The 19,908-nt window shown below is 37.4% G+C and overlaps 2 protein-coding genes across 2 annotated transcripts; one reads left to right on the top strand and one right to left on the bottom strand.

Moving 5' to 3' along the window:
* The first annotated feature begins 96 nt into the window (after positions 1–96).
* On the top strand, positions 97–7,999 carry cops7a (COP9 constitutive photomorphogenic homolog subunit 7A). The gene is made up of 8 exons (XM_079837267.1): positions 97–189; positions 1,002–1,124; positions 3,211–3,286; positions 3,533–3,621; positions 3,891–4,093; positions 4,210–4,315; positions 6,731–6,900; positions 7,694–7,999. Exons 2-8 carry the CDS (start codon positions 1,002–1,004, stop codon positions 7,731–7,733), a joined length of 807 nt encoding a protein of 268 aa, XP_079693393.1. The 5' UTR covers positions 97–189; the 3' UTR covers positions 7,734–7,999.
* A 716-nt stretch (positions 8,000–8,715) lies between these two features.
* On the bottom strand, positions 8,716–19,709 carry pianp (PILR alpha associated neural protein). Its single transcript, XM_079837268.1, has 6 exons — positions 19,614–19,709; positions 19,181–19,233; positions 18,608–18,877; positions 17,429–17,507; positions 14,235–14,354; positions 8,716–10,937 (listed from the first exon to the last, which is right to left on the bottom strand). The coding sequence occupies exons 1-6, from the start codon at positions 19,616–19,618 to the stop codon at positions 10,916–10,918; spliced, it is 549 nt and encodes a 182-aa protein (XP_079693394.1). The 5' UTR covers positions 19,619–19,709; the 3' UTR covers positions 8,716–10,915.
* Between the last annotated feature and the right edge of the window lie 199 nt (positions 19,710–19,908).

The following is a 19,908-nucleotide window of genomic DNA, read 5'->3' as shown; positions in this document are numbered from 1 at the left end:
AGCTATAACTCTCGTGACCACACGGTGTCGATGTTTGTCCGCTCACTCTCGTAATCGCTCCGCCGTCACGCCCTCCCTTCTACCTCTCCCCCAATCAGAGAGCACGTTTTCATGTCGTAGCACGCATGCTAACGGAAGTAGCAGTGGCACCACAATTGACACAAACAACCTCAGTCTTTATAAAAAAAGGTAAATATATCGTTTTGTCGCTACGTTTCAGCACACGAAATGTGATCGCACATTAATATTGTACATTTGAGCATGCTCGGTAAAGTATCCAACGCTGCGTGCTTATGTACGACATTAGTTTAACGACGGCAAGGCCTAGCTGGTGCTGTGTTGATGTACTTCATACCGGGTGCTCAACAGTGAGCACGAGCTGACTGGTTTATTCTGTTTATGAGTATTTAACAACACAGAATGCGTTTAGACAAAATTCAACAAAGTATATTTACGGCTAGATAATATTTTCATGCGCTGAAAACCCAGCGACTTCGTCGAGGAGCACAATTCACACTTTTGTGCACTAATATGCTTGTTTTCAAAAATGTTGCAATTCTACATGCATTGTTTTCGTTGTCATTTGTAGTCTCCTAAATAATCTTATTGTGTCAAGTGCATTTAAATGCGTCTTTTCTTGGCTGTCTCAGAGATGTAATCTCCTAGTGCACTTGGCAGCCTTGTTTTAATCATCATGAAAGTGCATCATGTATAACTTCACCCTGATAATGTAGGTTATTTTATCGCGAGCCACCTGTCTTATTAAACCTCTGCATCAAAGTGTCGTCGAAAGCATATTGCTGTGGATCAACAGCCATTTAACAAGTCCAATGAAACAGGTTTATTGTACTTGAGTTATTGGTGCAGATTTAATAGGAACAACTCTTGCCGTTAAGAAGTCTGAACACGGTCCTCTCTATGAAATACAAACTTTCTTTAGCTTTAAATATCTGTCTCATCATTTGATATGGGTTATTTGAACTCTCTTTCTGTCCCGTCAGATGGAGGTGGATCAGCTGCTGTCTCTCTCAGGTTCAGCTCTGGCTCAGGCCATCGGCTCTATACTGGAAACCCCAGGCCTCTATGTTTTCTCAGACATACTAGAACTGCCCAACGTCCGTGAGGTGAGGAATACTGTAAAATATATTTCAGTTAGACTTGGTGACTTTATATGAATAATGTGTCAAACATAATTGTTTTAAATGGCAGCGCTTGTGTGTCATCTTTAATGTCATGGTGATTTATCTTCTGCTCAAAGGTTTTGAGTTTGCCATGCAGTCTAAAACCAAATCCTTGTTTTTTTACATATCTCATTCAAATTAGATTAGTGTATTATAGTCTTGAAAACCACGGTCCCCATGATTTTGCCAAGTTAGACATGTTCCTAGTCCTGAAACAACAGTCCTGTCCGAAAACATAGTTCTTAACCCTAAACCTAACCCTACCCATAACTTCAGCAAATAACTTTCATTAAAATCAGATGGAAATGATGGGTGAATAAGCTTAAATTTGTCATAAACTGTGACCCCATCCCTCAGATATGATTGGTTAATTGGAATGTTGATCCAGGAACATCACGTTCACCTGAAAACCAGACAGGGCATATTATTATTTAAATCTGATGCATATAAAAAATATTATGGTTTTAAATTTTATTCACATTTAATCTAAGCAATCAGTTGTTTTTTCCCCATTCAGAACACATATTTCATTTCAGTATGCATTTATATAGATATTAATAATTCATATAGTGCCGTAAAATCAATAAAATGCGATTAATCGCCTCCAAAATAAAAGTTTGTGTTTACATAATATATGAGTGTACTGTGTATAATTATGTATATGCATGTATATATTTAAGAGAAATGTGTTATTTTTATATATAAAATATTTATATCAATCAATGCCTAGTTCTGTCATGAAACTCTAGATGGCAAGCTGATGATAATTACAATGTTAACTACTTGGCACAGCTGATTGGTCCATGTTGCATCTGCAGCCAATGAGCTTGCTGCTCAACATTTAAATGGCAGGTTAACATTCTCTATAGCAGTTTGCAGCGTGCTCTCAGAGTTCGTCAAAACGCTTCACCTTCCCCTGCTCCACCTGTATAGATCTGCTATGGTATAATTGATGTATGCTATTTGTGCAGCAGCAGCATGTCTTACATGCTCACAGCAGCGTGTCGTGTATGTATTGGCAGTAGCAAGTTACTGTACTTGCTCTGTAGCAGCAATAATAATCAGCAGCAGCAGCAGCAATCTACAACAACAGAAATAATCAACAGGAGCAGTAATTCAGCAGCAGCGTAGCAGATCTATTCTGCCAAGACCAAATACATTAATTTTGTCATATCATTACCATGCTAAAAATCCTGTCTCCGAGTTGTCATGATAGAAATATATTAAATGTATGTAATATATTAAAATATACATAAAGTATACACAGTACACACATTATGTAACCTCAACCTTTTATTTTGGATGTGATTAAATGCGATTAATCGATTTTACAGCGCTAATTACATTATATGAAATATATTATTTTATACTACCATTTAAATGTTTGGGGTTGGTTGGTGGGTATGATTTTTGAATATTTCTTTGAAGTCTTTTATGCTTACCAAGACATTTAATAAAAAAAATGTATACAGAGAAATCATGAAACATGCTCAATTAATTTGCTGCTCAAGAAACATTTATTATTATCCAATTTAATATTATCATGAATGTTGAAAACACTTGTGCTGCTTAACATTTTTGTGGAAACTGATATATTTTTTCAGGATTCTTTGATTAATAGAAAGTAAAAAAAACAGCATTTATTTGAAATATTAATCCTTAATATATTATTATTTACTGTCACTTTTAATCAATTTAATTGCTAAATAAAATTATTAATTTCTTTGAAACTTTAAGACCACAAACATTTGAATGTAATGTATATATTTATTATACTATATATTATTATATGGATGTTTTCTAAGAGTGCTGTAATAAAACAAACGGGCAAATCAACAGATGTCATCATTATTGCATTACATGCAAGCATCTCTGCAACATATTGCACAGAGATCCCAGGGTACTTATGTACTGCACCGCCATTCCTACAGAGCTGAACTAAATTGCTTATCTGCTAGTGCTAAACACAAAATACTTCAACACTTTGTCATATCAATCTTTGTCTGTACTTCACTTTGCCTCTCTCTAGCTGGAGACGGGTCCCCATGCTCCAGTGTACCAGCTTCTCAATCTTTTTGCGTATGGAACCTACTGCGACTATAAAGGTAACCATGACAACAAATGATCTGACCAGATATTGGCCCCCTGAGGCAGTGGGTTTATTCCCTGCTCTGACTAAGAATGAGACTGTATATGTTGCCCTTTGCCTTCCTAAATAAGTTAACTTCTGTGAGAGGGAAGCGGGTGTTCTGTTGCAGATTTTACCAGGGCTTTAATGTAATCGGCCGTTTTCCTCCTGGCTGTGCGCTTGGTTATAATGTATGTTAATTTAATGTATGTCTGCCATTTAGAGAGGGCAGCCTCACTTCCCGAACTCACACCCGCCCAGAAGAACAAACTCCGTCACCTGTCAATCATCAGCCTGGCCTCCAATCTAAAGGTAGTGATGCATCCATTCTCAACTGAGGGTTTATTAAACAAACCATGAAATCAGTATTGACCATTCTTATTCTATCAATTCTTATCTGCTATGAACGGCACACAGATGTTAACAGTATGAGCTATTAGTGCTGTTGACTTGCATGATTGATGTTCTCTTATCAAGCCTCTGTAATATTACTAGGGCAAAAGTTTTAACTTACCCCAGAGCATACTAGTCATAAGAAACAAAGCAAACAAACCTCTTTGCGCTGTTGTTACTCTCGATAGTGTCTGCCGTATTCACTACTGCTCCAGCAGTTAGAGCTGAAGAATGTGCGTGAGCTGGAAGACCTGCTGATCGAGGCTGTTTACAGTGACATTATCCATGGGAAACTCGACCAGAGGAACCAACAGGTCGAGGTAGATTGCAGCATAGGTCGAGACCTGGGCCCCAACGAATTACCCAACATCGCCAACACACTGCAGGAGTGGTAGGTGTTCATTTGTGTTTGTGTCAATATGGTGCGTGATGGATGCTGTTGCTGATGTAAAAAAAGAAATGCCTTGCATGTTGGTGTTAAATATTCTGTCTGTCTGCCTCGCTCAGGTGTGCAGGTTGTGAAGCAGTTCTGTGTGGCATTGAGGAGCAGGTGTCAAGAGCTAATCAGTACAGAGAAAGTCAGCTCAAGGTCAAAGTTCAAGTGGAAACTGAGGTTTGTATGTGAATCTTCATCCACCCTTAGTGACATATACAGCCAAAAGTGATGTCTGGCCTAGGACAATTCACTTTATTCAATAATACTTTATTCAAATAGTATGTACATTTGTTAAAGATTTTGTAAGCATATTACCGGTACGTAGTTGTGCTTGGAGTCAAATGCTTTATTTGTAATAAAGCAATGAAACATGCCAAATTGTGCGGACATCGGTTTTAGCCAGGCTGTCATACAAATACATTTTTTCATGCGAAAACAAGAGGGAATCAACAAAATATTAATAACTTATGTTGTAGTCAATGTATTCTTTTTCTGTGAGAAAACATTCTTGCATAGTAAAACCTGTAGCTGTAGTTTGCTGGTTTTGCCAAATAACTTGTAAATAGATAAATACCCTAACCAAGTTTACTGATTTGTTAAAAAAATATATAAAATATTTTCCTCATATTTTGATGGTTTAATCAAACTTGTAGGGTCATTAAAAACAAATATCCCCTCCAGACATCACATTTGGACACTACTGTAAGATAGTCTGTAATAAAGATAATTTTTTAAAGAATCTAGTATAAAACACATTTGCCAAGATCTTAGAAATATATTCATGTGGTTTTGTAATCTTTTTGTAAGTTTCAATTTAATGACCCTAACATTTTGTGATGTAAACATCAAGTAAAAAAGTAAACATATTTCGGATACATGCAAGTGTACATATTAAATCATTATTTTCCAGATAATATTTTTTAGTTTTTTTTTTTTTTAACTTTGACTATAGTTCTTAAAAGATAATGAAACAGAGAAGTTGTGTACATTGTTTTTTTATCATTTATAATTATAATTTTTAATAATACATATAATAAAATATATTGATTTTATATTAATAATAAAAATATGCAAAACTACTAACTGTAAAATTAATTCTTTTGAGGCTTTTTTTCTTCATTATGATTTCAGGACAGTTGCATCACCCTGACATTTTTTACTTTAAGCTCCCCCAAAATATCAAAATGAATGTCATATCAGGAATCTAGAACATGTTCATCATAGAAGAGGTGTATTCAAGTCATTGTGTGTATGATTTCTATTTTTAATGTATTTTGAAATAATTAATAGATAAAAAAGCATCACTTCACTGTTTTAGGTGTTTACCTGTTTGATAAGTACATTTAAACAGTTTATTAAGTCTAAATTCAGAATACCAAATAACTTTTACTGTTGCTGAAGTATATAGTATGTGATCGGTTTATGATTGTGCATTTTTACACATTTGGACAAATATGCAAAATAACCATATTTATTGGTTACAGTAGTAATAATATAGCATACTATAGTTTGAAGTGTTTATTGTGACATAATGCTTACTGTATTACCAATCACACACACACAGGAAAGAAGTATCTTATCCTCATCAAAAATATAGAAAAAAATGTAATATTGTGAAATATTACATTTTATAATAATTATTCCAATATACTGAAAAATATTATTTCTTTCTGTGATGCAAAGCTGTATTTGTATAAGCCATTCCTCCAGTCTTCAGTGTCACATGATCCTTCAGAAATCATTCTAATATGCTGATTTATTATTGGAAACAGTTGTGCTGCTTAATTATTTTTTATAACCTGTGATACTTTTTTTCAGGATTCTTTGATTAATAAAAAGTTTAAAAAGAACAGCATTTATTTAAAATATAATTATTTTGTAACAATTACATTACTGTTCAAAAGTTTGGAGTTTTAAATAAATGAATACTTTTATTCAGCAAGAAGGATGTGTTAAATTGATTAAAAAGTGATAGTAAAGATTTATATTGTTAGGAAAGATTTCTATATTGAATAAATGCTGTTCTTTTTAACTTTTTATACATCACTGAATCCTGAAAAAAGTATCGCCGGTTCCAAAAAAATGTTAAGCAACAATGTTTTCAACATTGATAATAACTGAGTATGAAATCAGCATATTAGAATGATTTCTGAAGGATCGTGTGACTGAAGACTGGAGTAATGACTAATGAAAATTCAGCTTTGCATCACAGAAATAAATTATATTTTAAAGTATATTGAAATAGACAACCACAATTTTAAATTATAGTAATATTTCACAATATTATTGTTTTTTTTCTCTGTATTTTTGATCAAATAAATGCAGGCTTGATGAGCATAAGAGACTTCTTTCAAAAACATTACAAATAGTAATGTTTCCAAACTTTTGACCATATAAATATATATATAGGCAGTATAGGGTATATTCTGTGCATTATAAGCTGATATACCATATATATTAGCTGCATATATAGCTTCTAGTACAACCTCTTTTTCTTGTATGTTTGAAGAGTTTTTTTTTGTATTTTTGTTTTTTACTTATTTGACAACTCCAGGATTCAGTGACAAATTGTTTCCTCACCTCTTTAATTAGGTATCAAACCTACAGAAAACCCTCAAGGCAAGTTCTGCTTCCCCATCATCTGGCCCAGCCCCTGCTGGAGCAGCATCCAATCAGGATGCGGATCAGCCGGCTGAGCCAAGAGACCCTGCCTCTTCTCAGGAACCACGGCAACCAGGAAAAAAGAGTTCAAAGGTCAAAGGGTAAGTTAATTGTATTTAAGGGTTTGGTGCTTCGGAACTCCCTCAAGTGGATCTTGGTTGTCTTCAACTCTATAAGTAACTTAATAATGTACCTCTATAAAACATCACAGTGGTTTATATTAAAGAAGCCCTGTGCAGGTTTTTTTTTATATTAAAACTACCTCACATAAATCACAACACTCAGGAAGTTTATATTTACTAATAACATTTTTAAGCGCACAGAATATGATTTATGAATGTTTTTGCACGCCGTTTCAGTGAGCTTCTGTACTGCTTCCTGCCTTTAGTTAAGTGTGATGTATAAGAAATCACCCACAGGCTTATAGTCCTAATTAAGCCCCAATGAGTTTAAAATTGTCTCTGTCCTGGTTTGGAAATCTCATGTCAGGATGTGCTCTGGAATAGAGAGGGAGGCTTTTGATCACCACTGCTTTTTCCTTGTCACTGAAGAATGTCACTTAAGAAGAGGTATAATTTATTCAGGGCCGGTCTGACACAGATTAATCTGAGTCCGAGGCTTTATAGGCATCTCAGTGGAGACTCGTCATTAACATTTCAGGACTATTCCTAGTCCGTGTGCTGCTGCTAACTTTCCAATAATAGTTATGTGATTATTAAAATAGAGTTAAGGGATCGATTTCCTGGGTTTTATGTAAGTTAAGATGTACGTGTACTTTTTTAAGGCATTATATTTAACATGATTAATATTCAAATATGCACCATTTATATCCACAAGGAAAAGCAAAGTATTATTATAATGTCAAATTTTCACCTGAACAATTTTGTGTTTCAGGCTTCGTGGGAGCGGAAAGATTTGGTCGAAGTCTAATTGATCTCAATCTTCAGAAACCCGCTCACAGACTGCTTGCTTGGATAGACAGATAAACCAACCGATGGTCACTTCTCAGTCACAGACCATCATCATAGTCTAACACAAATGCAACTTTCACACCACGCTGGGTTGCGTGTTCACATGCGTGTGTGCTGTAAATGTCATTTAATTTGACTCACTCCTTTTTCCTATGCGTGTTTGTTTTGTTCGTTATTAAATCTCGATGTAAATTGATGAAGCCAATGAATAAATGATATCCATCTGTCACCCTGTGTAGTCTCTGGCTTTCATGTTTCCTTTCCTCTAATGTTAAGTGCCGCTAAATGTTTCGTCTCAATGGGGGCATGTCTGTAAAGAGGTCATGACATTAATTAGCCACACTTTAATGTCGGAGCCTTGAAATAACATCCTGGTCTCCTCTCTTTCTATCTCTCTCAGCACATACACTCTTCCCACCAGTGTGTTATGCGAAATGCCCTTTATCCAGCCATAAATCCTGACTAAAGCAATGTTTCTCTCTCTGTCCTGCATAATGGTCTGTAATGGTAGCGATTAACTTCTGGTAGCCACTCAGAAATTAGGAGAACAATAAAAAGCGGAAAGTGATGATCTACTTTAACATTAACCCCTGCCTCCTCTCTCTTTCTGTCTGTAAAAATCCATCAAATCCATGAGCTTTTATGCAAACACCCTCTTCTCTTTCTCTCTATAAATAGTGGTGTTAATTTCAGTCAGCGTGACTGAGGTTCACTGTTTCTCAGTCTCTCAGCTCTGAGCAGATGGGAGCTGTGAACTCTTGCAGCTTACATACAGCATGTGTGCGTCTGAAGTGAATGTGTGAAGTGTCTTTGTGCCCCGGTGTTTTGTTGCTGTGCAATGGCTTATGAATCCTCGCGGTGTCCCTTTGGCCTGACTGTTTGGCGTGCGTGATTGCATGAGTCACTGTCATTTAGGCAGTCCTTTCAAAAACCATGCCAGAGAAACACGTTTTAAAACACCAGAGATGGCTTTTTATTGACTTCACAGTACAATGAACCACATATTTAAGGCAGTGCTACATAAATGATGTGAAACCTCCAAACATATCTCACATAGTGTAGCTTCTTGTGCATGATGTGAAAAATTGAGAATTCAATCTGCTGTGCCCATAAACTATAATGGCACATTAGTTTCTTATTCTCTCCCTTTAGTCATTTAGTTTTTTTTTTTCATGAGTTGGATTGTTATTTGAGAGGGGATGATTATGATTTCCTTGAAAAATACAGCTTAAAAGAACAATTCTTCTGGTTTCACAAGTCAATATGTATCAATATAAATCAAAACTGATCATGTTTTGTGCTTGATCATATTGTGAACAAATCATCAGTGCATATTTTAAAGAAAAAAATGTGTTGTCTTTGAATCATATGTAAAAACTTTGTACCATTCAGTTTCTCCATAGGGGAACTGATTATTATATGATAACTTATAAACCATTAAAGACAGACCTAATGTGAGCTATGAGGTTGTTAATCGACGGTACATACTTCTGTTGAAGCCATCAGTCCACATTATTTAAAGATTTTTTTTTTTTTAAATCATGTTTAACACCTGAATGTATGGTGAAAAACGACATTACCCATGATGCTGTACAGAAAATTCCACTAATCAGTCACAACAAGCAAATCACTTGCTATGCTCTCAAAGTACAAGTTTTTGTTTGATTATGTCATTTGCAATGCTTCATAGATTGTAGTTCTTCCCCTCATTAAAGACATTAAGAATGCAGTCTTTTTCAAATTTTCACTTTATTGCTTCAAATCAAAGATTGTAATGTAATTCACCTCAAAGCTGATTGGTTTGTTTCAAATCCCTATGGGAAAAATGAATGGTAAAAATACTTAATTAATTGAGGCCACTGAAAAAGTGGGCAGACACTGATGCACTCTGATAATGTTAACAATTGGCCAGATAGCTATTCACACATTGTCTGGCTCAGTGTGGCCTCATTCTGGAGAGCCAAAATCCTCTTTCATACATCAAATATGACAAAATACGGAAGTAAAATCAGTAGCAATTCACACAGACTACAGAACAGATTTGAAAAAGTTTCAACCGTCTGAAAACCCAAACCCTCCTGATAGTTGCGGTTCATAAATATAAATAAGAAACCCCAAGCTGCCTCGCTAGCCATTGGTTGTTAGCGTAGCGAGACATCAAACAAACTTGCATGTTTTTTTAATTGCTTTCCAAACTAAATATGCCGTGGAAGCGCCAGGCTTGTTTTTCAGCTCGTCTTCATACATGTCCTTAATTGTGCTTTCCATAAACTCGCCAAAACACGAAATATCACACACATCCCTCAGTTTGGTGTGTGCTAGCTCTTTGCTAACCAAAAAGACTGTTTTATTACCTCTCTATCAAGAACTCAAACACCCCCGAGAAGAGATCTATGGCCGTGATTTTGAAGTATAATGCTAATAATAAGTTTAACAACACACTTGGAACAGAATTACTTAATTTTCACGAACACCTCAACAGATGTTGAGCCAGAATTACGTAAACATTTGTTGGATAATTAGTGTAAATTATAAGGTAACACTGCAGATGTGTTTCCAGATATGTTTTTATCAGCTGACGCCACTGCAGTCGCTGTTGCCATGAGACAAAGAGCCATATGAAACAAAACACTATAAACAGATGATGTGAATTATATTTAACTCTTCAAAATAACTGCAGTCATTCATTTAGCCCAAATAAATGCTACACAAAGTGCGATAAAGGCAGCGGAAGGCAGCTGTAACCTTTGTATGCATGAGAGATAGGCCACTGCAAGCATGTCACGCCGGTTACTAAATTAATGACTACATACATCACAGCTTATTCCAAGATCAGAAGCTAATGATTGTTTTTATGGTAGAGGACATAGCATTCCCGGAGCCCTTGTGAATGGCTGCGTTGAGCTAATGAGTATAATACTGTACAAACGGCACTGGAAGAAAGAGGTACAGCCAGAAACGAAGAGCCATTGGACCACAAAACCTCACAGTCTCCATCAGAGTGTCCAAACAGATGGATTCATCCATATATCCACATGTGTCGATCTGCCTTTTATGTACATTCGGATGGTTTGCCCATGTGTTCGCACCAAAGTCTGTGTCATGCCCACGGGATTTGATTATCATGCTCAGAACAGTCAGCTCTTCAAAGATTGACCACTGGTATCCTGCAGCGAGGGGTAAAGAGATGAAGAAAGAGACCGCAAATAAAATTAATAAGGGTCTCACTCTATTATCCAGTGTGAGATTAATTCTGAAATGTATAGAGCAGCAGGAAGGAGTCTGATTTCATGGATGGCACGCTCTCTCTGCATCTCTCCTGTTGAAATATTCACAACGATTGAAGAAAACATCCACAACAATGCCTAACTGGCTGTTTAGTAAAGCAAGCCATTACCACTGATCTAACAACACACTTATTCATTACATTTAACACATCATGATGATATGCATACAGGGTATATGGATTTTTCAATTAAAATAGATACCAACAAAACAAAGATTGCAATATATTTTAGTCATTAAATAATGAGTTTTAAACCACATCAGCACATTCACTTATAATAATAATAATAATAATGAATGATTTAATACATATAATACATATTAACTATTTATTTATTTATTTATATATATTTAACAATATATGTGGGAAAGTAAAAATAGGAATCAACTTCAAATAGTTAGGCCCAATTTCCACTTACAGATTTTCACCAAAGGAATTTATGAAAAAATTATAAATGTAATCTTAATATTTATTTAATTATCTATTTATTTCCAACAAAATATGCCTGAAGTACTGTAATAGTTCAAATAGGCCACTTTTCACTAAATGCACATGAGTTCATGGAATAGTAAAACTTTAATCTTATAGGCTACTTATTTTATGTTATGATACATACATTTAACCTTAATTTATTTTTATGTAACAATATAACAATTCATAATACACATCATTTTTAGCTGTGACCCGTGCTGGCAAAATGAGTCGCAATGAGCAAATGTAAAAATGTTCAAAAAATTCCTCTAATTTGTTGGAATCAGACAAAAAATGACTGAGCTACACCTGTTTGAAGTCGACACAGTCAGTTTTGAGAAAAACCGAGTAAACGTTTTGTGAAGGTTCCAAAACAAAATCAGCAATCATACCTTAAAATCCCTGGTAATAACACCAAATTTGGCACACACCAAGTCAAAAAAATTATTATATATACCTTCAACTTTTTTTCCCATTATACCACAATTGTTTGATTACATTAATAAAACTAGACATTAAGACTACCGCACAGGTTTAATGTTATACATCAGGGGCCGGTTGCATAAACTGCTTAGAGTAGTCTTAAAAGTTAGTCGTCTATTTTTTTCTTCAAGACTGTTCTTAACTTTTTAAAGTCAGTTACATTTAAAGTTAGATTGGTCTAATTTGAATCAGAAAAGTTAGACTGATTACCTCTTGACTAATTGCTAGTGTGTCAAATTAGGCTAGTTCTTAAGACAGTCTAAACATAATGGCTAAGTTTATGCAACTGGCCCCAGGTGTTTTTCCCCAACAGTTAACGTTAATGTTTGCATGAATAGTACTCGCCAAGACAGAAAATGTATTAAATATTGTAATTCTGTATGTATATCGGGATCGCGCGCTATCGGCGTCTCTGTGCGCACGCGCTTCTGGTCTATCAGTCAGATCCATTTGTTTACATCAGCATGAGTTTGAAAATCAAATTTAATTGGTTCAGACCATAGACTGCAAAAGGTTCAGACTCATGCCATCGACAATTCGCTATGAATATTCACAAAGTTGGAATGCTGCGTTTTACAACAATACCAAACTTGTGCTGAAAGGAAGCACCAGTCGTCCAGACGCAAGCGGAGAAAAACGGCAGTTTTCATGGACAAAGGAAAGGTACCGTTAGGCTACTCTTCTCAGAAAACGTACTGATATAATTTAGATGTTTAATTGCTATTTGGAGCAATGGGGTCTCTAGACGATGGCTTAATTAACTATTTTTTTGTGTGTGGAAACCTCAAATGCGCATTCCGGCTCGTTTTGCCTGCACGGGTAACAAATATACATACACATTTATCAAAATCATATTAGTCTTGGTCTCAACGAGACTTTTTTTTGTGCCATTTAGAATAATTTTTGAAAACTTTGACAAGGATCCACATACACCGACATAATTTTAAATGAACAAATCGGTTAATTTTAGCAGTCCCTACAATCCGCTTGTTAAGTGGTGACGTAGGAACGCCGTTTCTGGGTCCAAGCCTCAACTCTTTTTACTTGAGAATGCCATCGACGGTCGTTTATGAGCGCTATTTATTCATATTATACATCAAACATTTAAAAAAGTTAAACATTTCAAATACTTACAGTCTACACAACAGTCTCTGTGCTCACAGCATCACATATATTAATATTTTATCGATTTATAAAAGATGAATCACTGTCTGGCCATCTGCAATTTTGGTATGGAGATAAAGGTTATGATTATATTTTTTTTAGTATTACACCACATTGTGTGTGTATATTAGCACCGTTTGTTGTTTTTCTCATATCTGTTTTTTAAAACGCATGTAATATCACTTTTTTAATAGCCTAATGTTTTTATTCTACAGTTGTGCAGTTTTAAGGGGACATATGGTAATTTTAAAATGTATTTGCCAAAATTAGTAATGATATTTATATACAGGTTTATTTAGCATAATTTTATGTAAATTGCACATTAAATATCTAAATTTCTCAGTTTAATTCATGGTGAAAACATGAATGTGCATAGTTTAGTGGAAGAAACTTTTGCTAGTTCTCAATGAATAGTTTGTGCATGAATGCCAGATGCACTCTTGCTATTTGTGTTTAGGCTGTAGGTGCTATTTTTGTATAGTTTAACTATCATCAGCCTTTAAAAAAATAAATAATAATAATATCATGAACATAATGACGGGGTAGAAAGGACTGGACATCATATAAAACAACTATAAAAAAATGAAAAAAAAAAACATCAATGCATTACAAAAATAAAACAGTAGCAGTGTTTCCACAACTTAGACTGTTAACATGTAGTGCTAAACCTTGAAACAAGGGGCACCAAGTAAAATCTTGCCTAGGGCAGCAAATTGGTCAGGGCCGGCCCTGTTTGTGGGGACTCTCCATAGACTTTATGGTTTTTATACTGTACAAACTATATTCTATCCCATTACACTAACCCTACCACTCATAGAAAACGTTCTGCATTTTTACATTTACATCAAAAGAACTCATTCTGTATGATGTATAAGCTTTTGTACTCATGGGGACCTCAATTTAGGTCCCCAAAGTGACACGAGTCCCCATGAGTGTGTGTGTGTGTGCATTCAGGTTGAAGTCCCCACCGGGATAGAAAAACATGTCCACACACACACCAAGTACACCTAAGCCAGTCTTGGCGCCCTGTCTCACAGGCTTACAAACACACGCACGCTACCTCTCTCTGTCGGAGAAGGATGGAGTGCTGTGCAGTGTCTGCCTGCTGTCCTCCTGAGCTATGGAACGAGGGATGGCGAGGGAGAGAGGTGGAGGACGCTGGGAGAGACTGCGGTCGTAACTGAATGAAAGACAGAGAGAGAGAGAGAGATTAGGACGACAGCCAGTGAACGAATCGAGAATGTAGACACTGAAAAAAGCCTGAAAGAGGCGTGAAAAGTGAGATTAAAGAGTAGAAAGGAAAAGAAGGCAAACACTGAAGTGACACTGACAGGAAAGTTCATTCACTCGCTGGCTTAATTTAATAGACTGCCTTCAGCGAAAAAACAGAGCAGGGGAAATTAAAGTGTGCGAATGAGAGAGACGCTGAAATATTCAGTTAAAATCATATTTGTCCAGCAACCATGAGGAAGACAAAATGTCGCAGACTCTGTGTGACGCCCCATGTAATATTAATACCCCACACCGACACGCGGTCTTATCTGCAGTGACTCAGGAGTGAGTTCACTCCACCTCTGCTCTGATGGGATGACGGGCGGAGGGCTGGGGGTTGTTAAATGAGCGCGAGGGTGTCTGTCAAGGAAAGTGTGCGGCATACAGAGATTAATTGCGAAGATGAAGCTTGTGTATGCAATAAAATCGCCCTCGGCTCGCTCAGATGAACGCCGGTCTGATCTTCTATGTGAGCGGTGGCTCATGTTAACATAAATCTATAAGGAGTTCGAAATGTGACCGTTTTAACGATCTTACAAACAAGCTCTCAAACAGCCCGATACAGATTTGTAGTATACCTGGCTGCACCATTGCTTTACGCAGCGTAAATAAAGTATGTGATTGGCTGAAACCTGATGAGATCGTAATAATTTTACGAGGTGGCGATTTCCCATTCTTTGTGCGATTTGATTCATACAGAAAGGTGTTTTTTTTTTATGTAAGCATGAAGATCCACCCCTAACCAAAACTCTAAAGTGCAAAGTATCCACCAAGTTATTTTTAAAGTCACCATGAAAGCAACATGGACCATTCCCTTTTTTTATTGCTCAGACATGAAATCGCAACATAGCATACATACAGGCCTCATCTGGGCCAACTATGGCATATGGCTCAGTTCTGCCAGAGGCAAAGGTCATATGGGCTGTTTCTGGCCCACACACATCAGGCCGGTTTTAGCGTGAGTTGTGGCTTGCTGTGTATGGCCCAGATGTGGCCCATGTGACCTTTGCTGCTACCCGAACTTAGCCAAATGTACCATAGTTGGCCCAGATGAGGCCCAGATATGTACAGTATGCAATTGCCAGCCATAGTGCGGTTGAGTCATCACCATCATTCTATGCGGTATGTGGGCCAGAAGAATGTGGGAGATGTTGGCCACAACTGGGCCAAATGTAATTTGCTCCAATCAATTCCAGATGGACAAAATCAAGTCCCAAATAGTCCCAATAACAATTGCAGAAAAAATTACATTACAGTGTCCATAAATCAATTCCAATAGTACAAGAGTTTAAATTTATTTATGTTTAACGTGATAGTTTCATCCTAGTTACATCTACTATATAGCCTAATACACTATTGTTAGTCCCGAGATTCTTCACATCAGTGAAGAAATACATAGATTTGCATTTCATTCTTTATTGTAGAATTTTTGTTAGGCGTGTCAGGGGTTCTGGGTTCTAATCCGCCCTCGTATAGTTTTTTTTTTCTCATTAAAACCAAAGCGATTCTATATCAAGAGCAGGGACACGTGGGCATTTTGCTTTGTGATTTCACCTGAACGAATAAAGAGTCTCCGCAACAGCGTTAAGCGATCGATTGAAGCACTCATCTGAGTGAAGACTGCGCACAAGCCAAGAGAGAACTGATAACAGGGGCAACGAGCACTCACAAAAAAACAACACATTCCAGCACTAAATCGCGTCTTATTTAACACAAACAAACAAATTGCTAATCAAATGGAGATGTTTCTTTCTATTAGGTACATCCGTGCTGCGAGATGTTTCAAAAAGTGGCGGGGACAATATCGACCCTGGCAAAAAGTGGTGGGGACATGTCTCACCTGTCCCACCTGCAAATTAATCCTATGGATATAGGGAAGAAAAGTCTTACCCGTTACATGCCGACTTTAATGTATAGAGTGGGCCATTAACTTGAATGTGCTTCCGATGTCATCAGCTTCCAGTTCTTTTAGGTGTACAAAAACAGTCCGTTATGTTGCTCGATATTGCAAACTGATGTTTTATCACAGTATGATGTTTTATTTATGAATTATGCTAGCCACTATGTCTCTATATCCTGTTGTCACCTGCATTGTTGCTCGCGACAGAAGCATGCCAAACATACTAGGACAGTGGAACTCACAGCCTTACAAAGTACTCCATTTGATAGCGTTCACAGACAATTGGCACATGCTAGAAAGTTCTCCAATGTACAATATCTGAACTGTTTCTCTCCAGAAGTTATGAGCAATAAAAAAAATTGGTTAAAAAAAAAAGTAAGTACGCATATAACGCTGTTTGACAAAATGTATGTCGCGCAATAGATGCATGGGCTACCCTGGCGTAGTATACTTTGGGCCTATGCAGACCATACGAAAAAGTATGCATTCATATAAATTAGCCACGTAACGTAAGCTAATTACGGATTGCCATGCGAGTGTGTTAGCTGAAGTTTTTGACACGTTTCAATGGAACTGAATTCAGCAAAGGGAACATTCTAGCATAAACTAAGGCAGGTAGTAATAAATCACACTCATAACCTGTCACCCTGTGTTTATAGTTACTCTCAGGATGATATGGGCCATTCCTCAGCTCTCTATATCATTTTAATGATCATCTATGCGATTGAATGCTGCCGTCCGAGTAAGTACAAATGCATTCCTGTGCCGGATGGCCCCCGACGCTCCAGGCTACATTTCTAATTAAACCAGCACAATAAAACACTGTAAGGTGTCCACACTGTTAGTGTCTGCAGAGTAAGAATATCCATAGATGACATTTTTAACAGTTCTGCAGGGAAGACTTACTGAAACTGAACAGCAGAACCCTCGACTGAAAGTTTGTGGAAATCTGTTGTGTGAACCCATTATGACACACTGACTGTTCAGTCACTCACACAAACACACACACACACAGGGGAGCAAGCTGTCTCAGGGGATGTATGACAGAACCATGCAAGCAGAGGAGTGTTGAAACGTCTCACCAGAGTTTAGCAGAGATGATGACCGCAGAGAGAATCAGCACAGATGAAATTGTCACCGTCACATAAAACTGTGGGTCCACTGAAAAAAGAAATAATCAGACGGAGTAACGTGTAAAACAGAAGAATTGGCTCCCTTTCAATTCGAGTGGATTTAAATTGAATTGGACCCAAGTGATGCTGAATTATACTTTGATTTGGAATGAATGGAAGAGGACATGCTGAATTGCAATGCAAAGAATTTCAACAGTCACACAATGAGCTAGAAAAATAGGTCCCCTCCAATAATGGCCAACAATTAAGGATTTTTAGTGACCGATTCCTAAACATTTACATTTGGTTCCACAAAATCTTTGACAAGAAAATATTTTTGGTGCCATTTTAAAGACTTTGGGATGAATTTGCTTTCTGGAAATGGAAATAAATAAAGCTCCCTTCCATAATGGATACATAAATAAATACAATTTAATTGCATTGTAATTTAATTAAATAAATATATTTAATATATTATAATTGTATAAAAATGATGTGCATAAATAGATAGATAAAATATTAAATATAATACACATTTCTATTGATGGAATTTCAAGCATTAAATATTGATATAGTCTAATCTGAAAGTGAGTTGTGTGCATGATGTCATGCACTTTATTAATTTTATTCCTGAACCATCTTATGTTCTAATTTGAATTACAATTAACAATACACTCGCCAAAGAGTAAAGCATGGTGATTGCAAGGCCACGCTTGTGGTTTCAATTCTCAGCCAGTGCATGAACTAATATAGCATATATGTGCCACCAATGCTTTGTAAATTGCTTTTGATAAAAGCATTCGCCAAATGCCCAAAAGTAAATTCTGTCCTGTTTGCTACCTCAATTCAAATTCAATAATTAAACTGAAATTTCAAAAGTCATTTCGAATTAAATTTCAAACCCAAAGTAATAAAAAGAATAACGTGAAGAAAGCCGTTACAGGGGAGGAATGTGGGGGCGAAAAGAGTGGGCAGTGTCATAATCAGGTAAAATTGTATTGATTGGATTTATGCCTGCCTTCTGCTCAATGGGAGAGAAATCTAAGCTCTCCTCAAGCGCAGATTTGCTACTTTGGGGAACCAGCATGAGCCCAGATCCCTGTTGGCGATGCAGCTCTCAGATAAAGAACTCATTTCACGGATACCAACCTTCCTTGGTGTCCGGCTCCTCTGTTTCTATCTTGTCCTTCTCTCCCGTAGTTGGGCGCTGCGTTTGATTGGTGGGCGCACTTCGATGATGCGTCCAGTCCTCAGAAGTGGTCACCCTCAGACTCTCCGTCTCCAGGCTGGACAGGACATGATGGGTTTCGTCCTCCAGAGGCTGCGTGGGACCCCAGTCCACGGCCCAGAGCTGGGTGGTGCTGGCCTGCGCAGTGACTGGCATCTGCATTTCACCCAACTCCTCCCACTTCCTGTCATCTGTGTCACCGGTGGCAGTGCAAAAAATTACAGTGACCAGCAGGAAGCTCCAAAGGGGAATGAATCCAATGTGGGGAGAGATGGAGCTGGGGGGAAGGAGAGACAAAGCAACGAAAAGACGGAAGGAGGGATTGAAAAGGAAAAGCTAGAAATCGGGAAAAAAACACATAACTGAGAGGCACGAACCGTGCACAGATGGAAAGAGACTTAAAGCAGAAGCTGATGCAACCCAACGGGCTACAGGAAACTAATTGGTCAGTTCTGAGAGCACAGTGCAACCAAAACAGTCTGTTCGGCGCTTACCATCGCTCCATCGCTTCTGCCTGTTCACTGGCTCCTCGCTGCTCCGATCATCTCTTAAATGAGAATGACATAAAGAGAGAAGGATGAGAGGAGATAGCGAGCTGGAAGGGGGAGGTTTCAGGCTTGACACTGACTAAAAGACCATAAACAGATGGCTGTAGACAACACAAATAAAAACACACACAGATCATCACGAACCAGATCACACTCCGTAGCACAAGACCAACAGAAAAACACTCACAAATGCGTGCGAACACACCTGTGGATGCGTTTCCTACGTTAAGCCTCATCCCGAGCCATCAAACAAAACTCCACATCTGTACCCAGATTCACGGCACACTCTTGACTTCCAGGCAACACTCGTAAATACACCTACACACACTTGAAAACATGCAGATTCACACTCAAGACAGATATCGACTCACATGCCTACCTCATGCCACTGAAGAAGGGAGTGGGAGAGAGGCTGAGCGCCTGGAAGTGGGGAAAAGCATTGGTTGCCGTAGCGACAGAGACATGTAGAATTTGTGCGAGTGAGAAATAGAGTGCGGAAGAGGGAGGGAGAGAGAAAGAGAGCTACAGGCGGGAGGGAGGAAGAGAGGATTGAAGGAAAGATTGAAATACTAATTACGCATCTTAACTGGTTCAAATTAAATAGGCAGCGAAAAGAAAATAAATGAATTTTGAAGGCGAAAATAGCCGGACGGAATAAAAGAGTGTCTTATTAA

The sequence above is a fragment of the Gobio gobio genome (genome assembly GCF_949357685.1).
Source record: "Gobio gobio genome assembly, chromosome: 15".
NCBI lineage: Eukaryota > Metazoa > Chordata > Actinopteri > Cypriniformes > Gobionidae > Gobio > Gobio gobio.
Note: the sequence above shows the minus strand (reverse complement) of the source record. Positions and strands in the feature narration are given on the sequence as shown.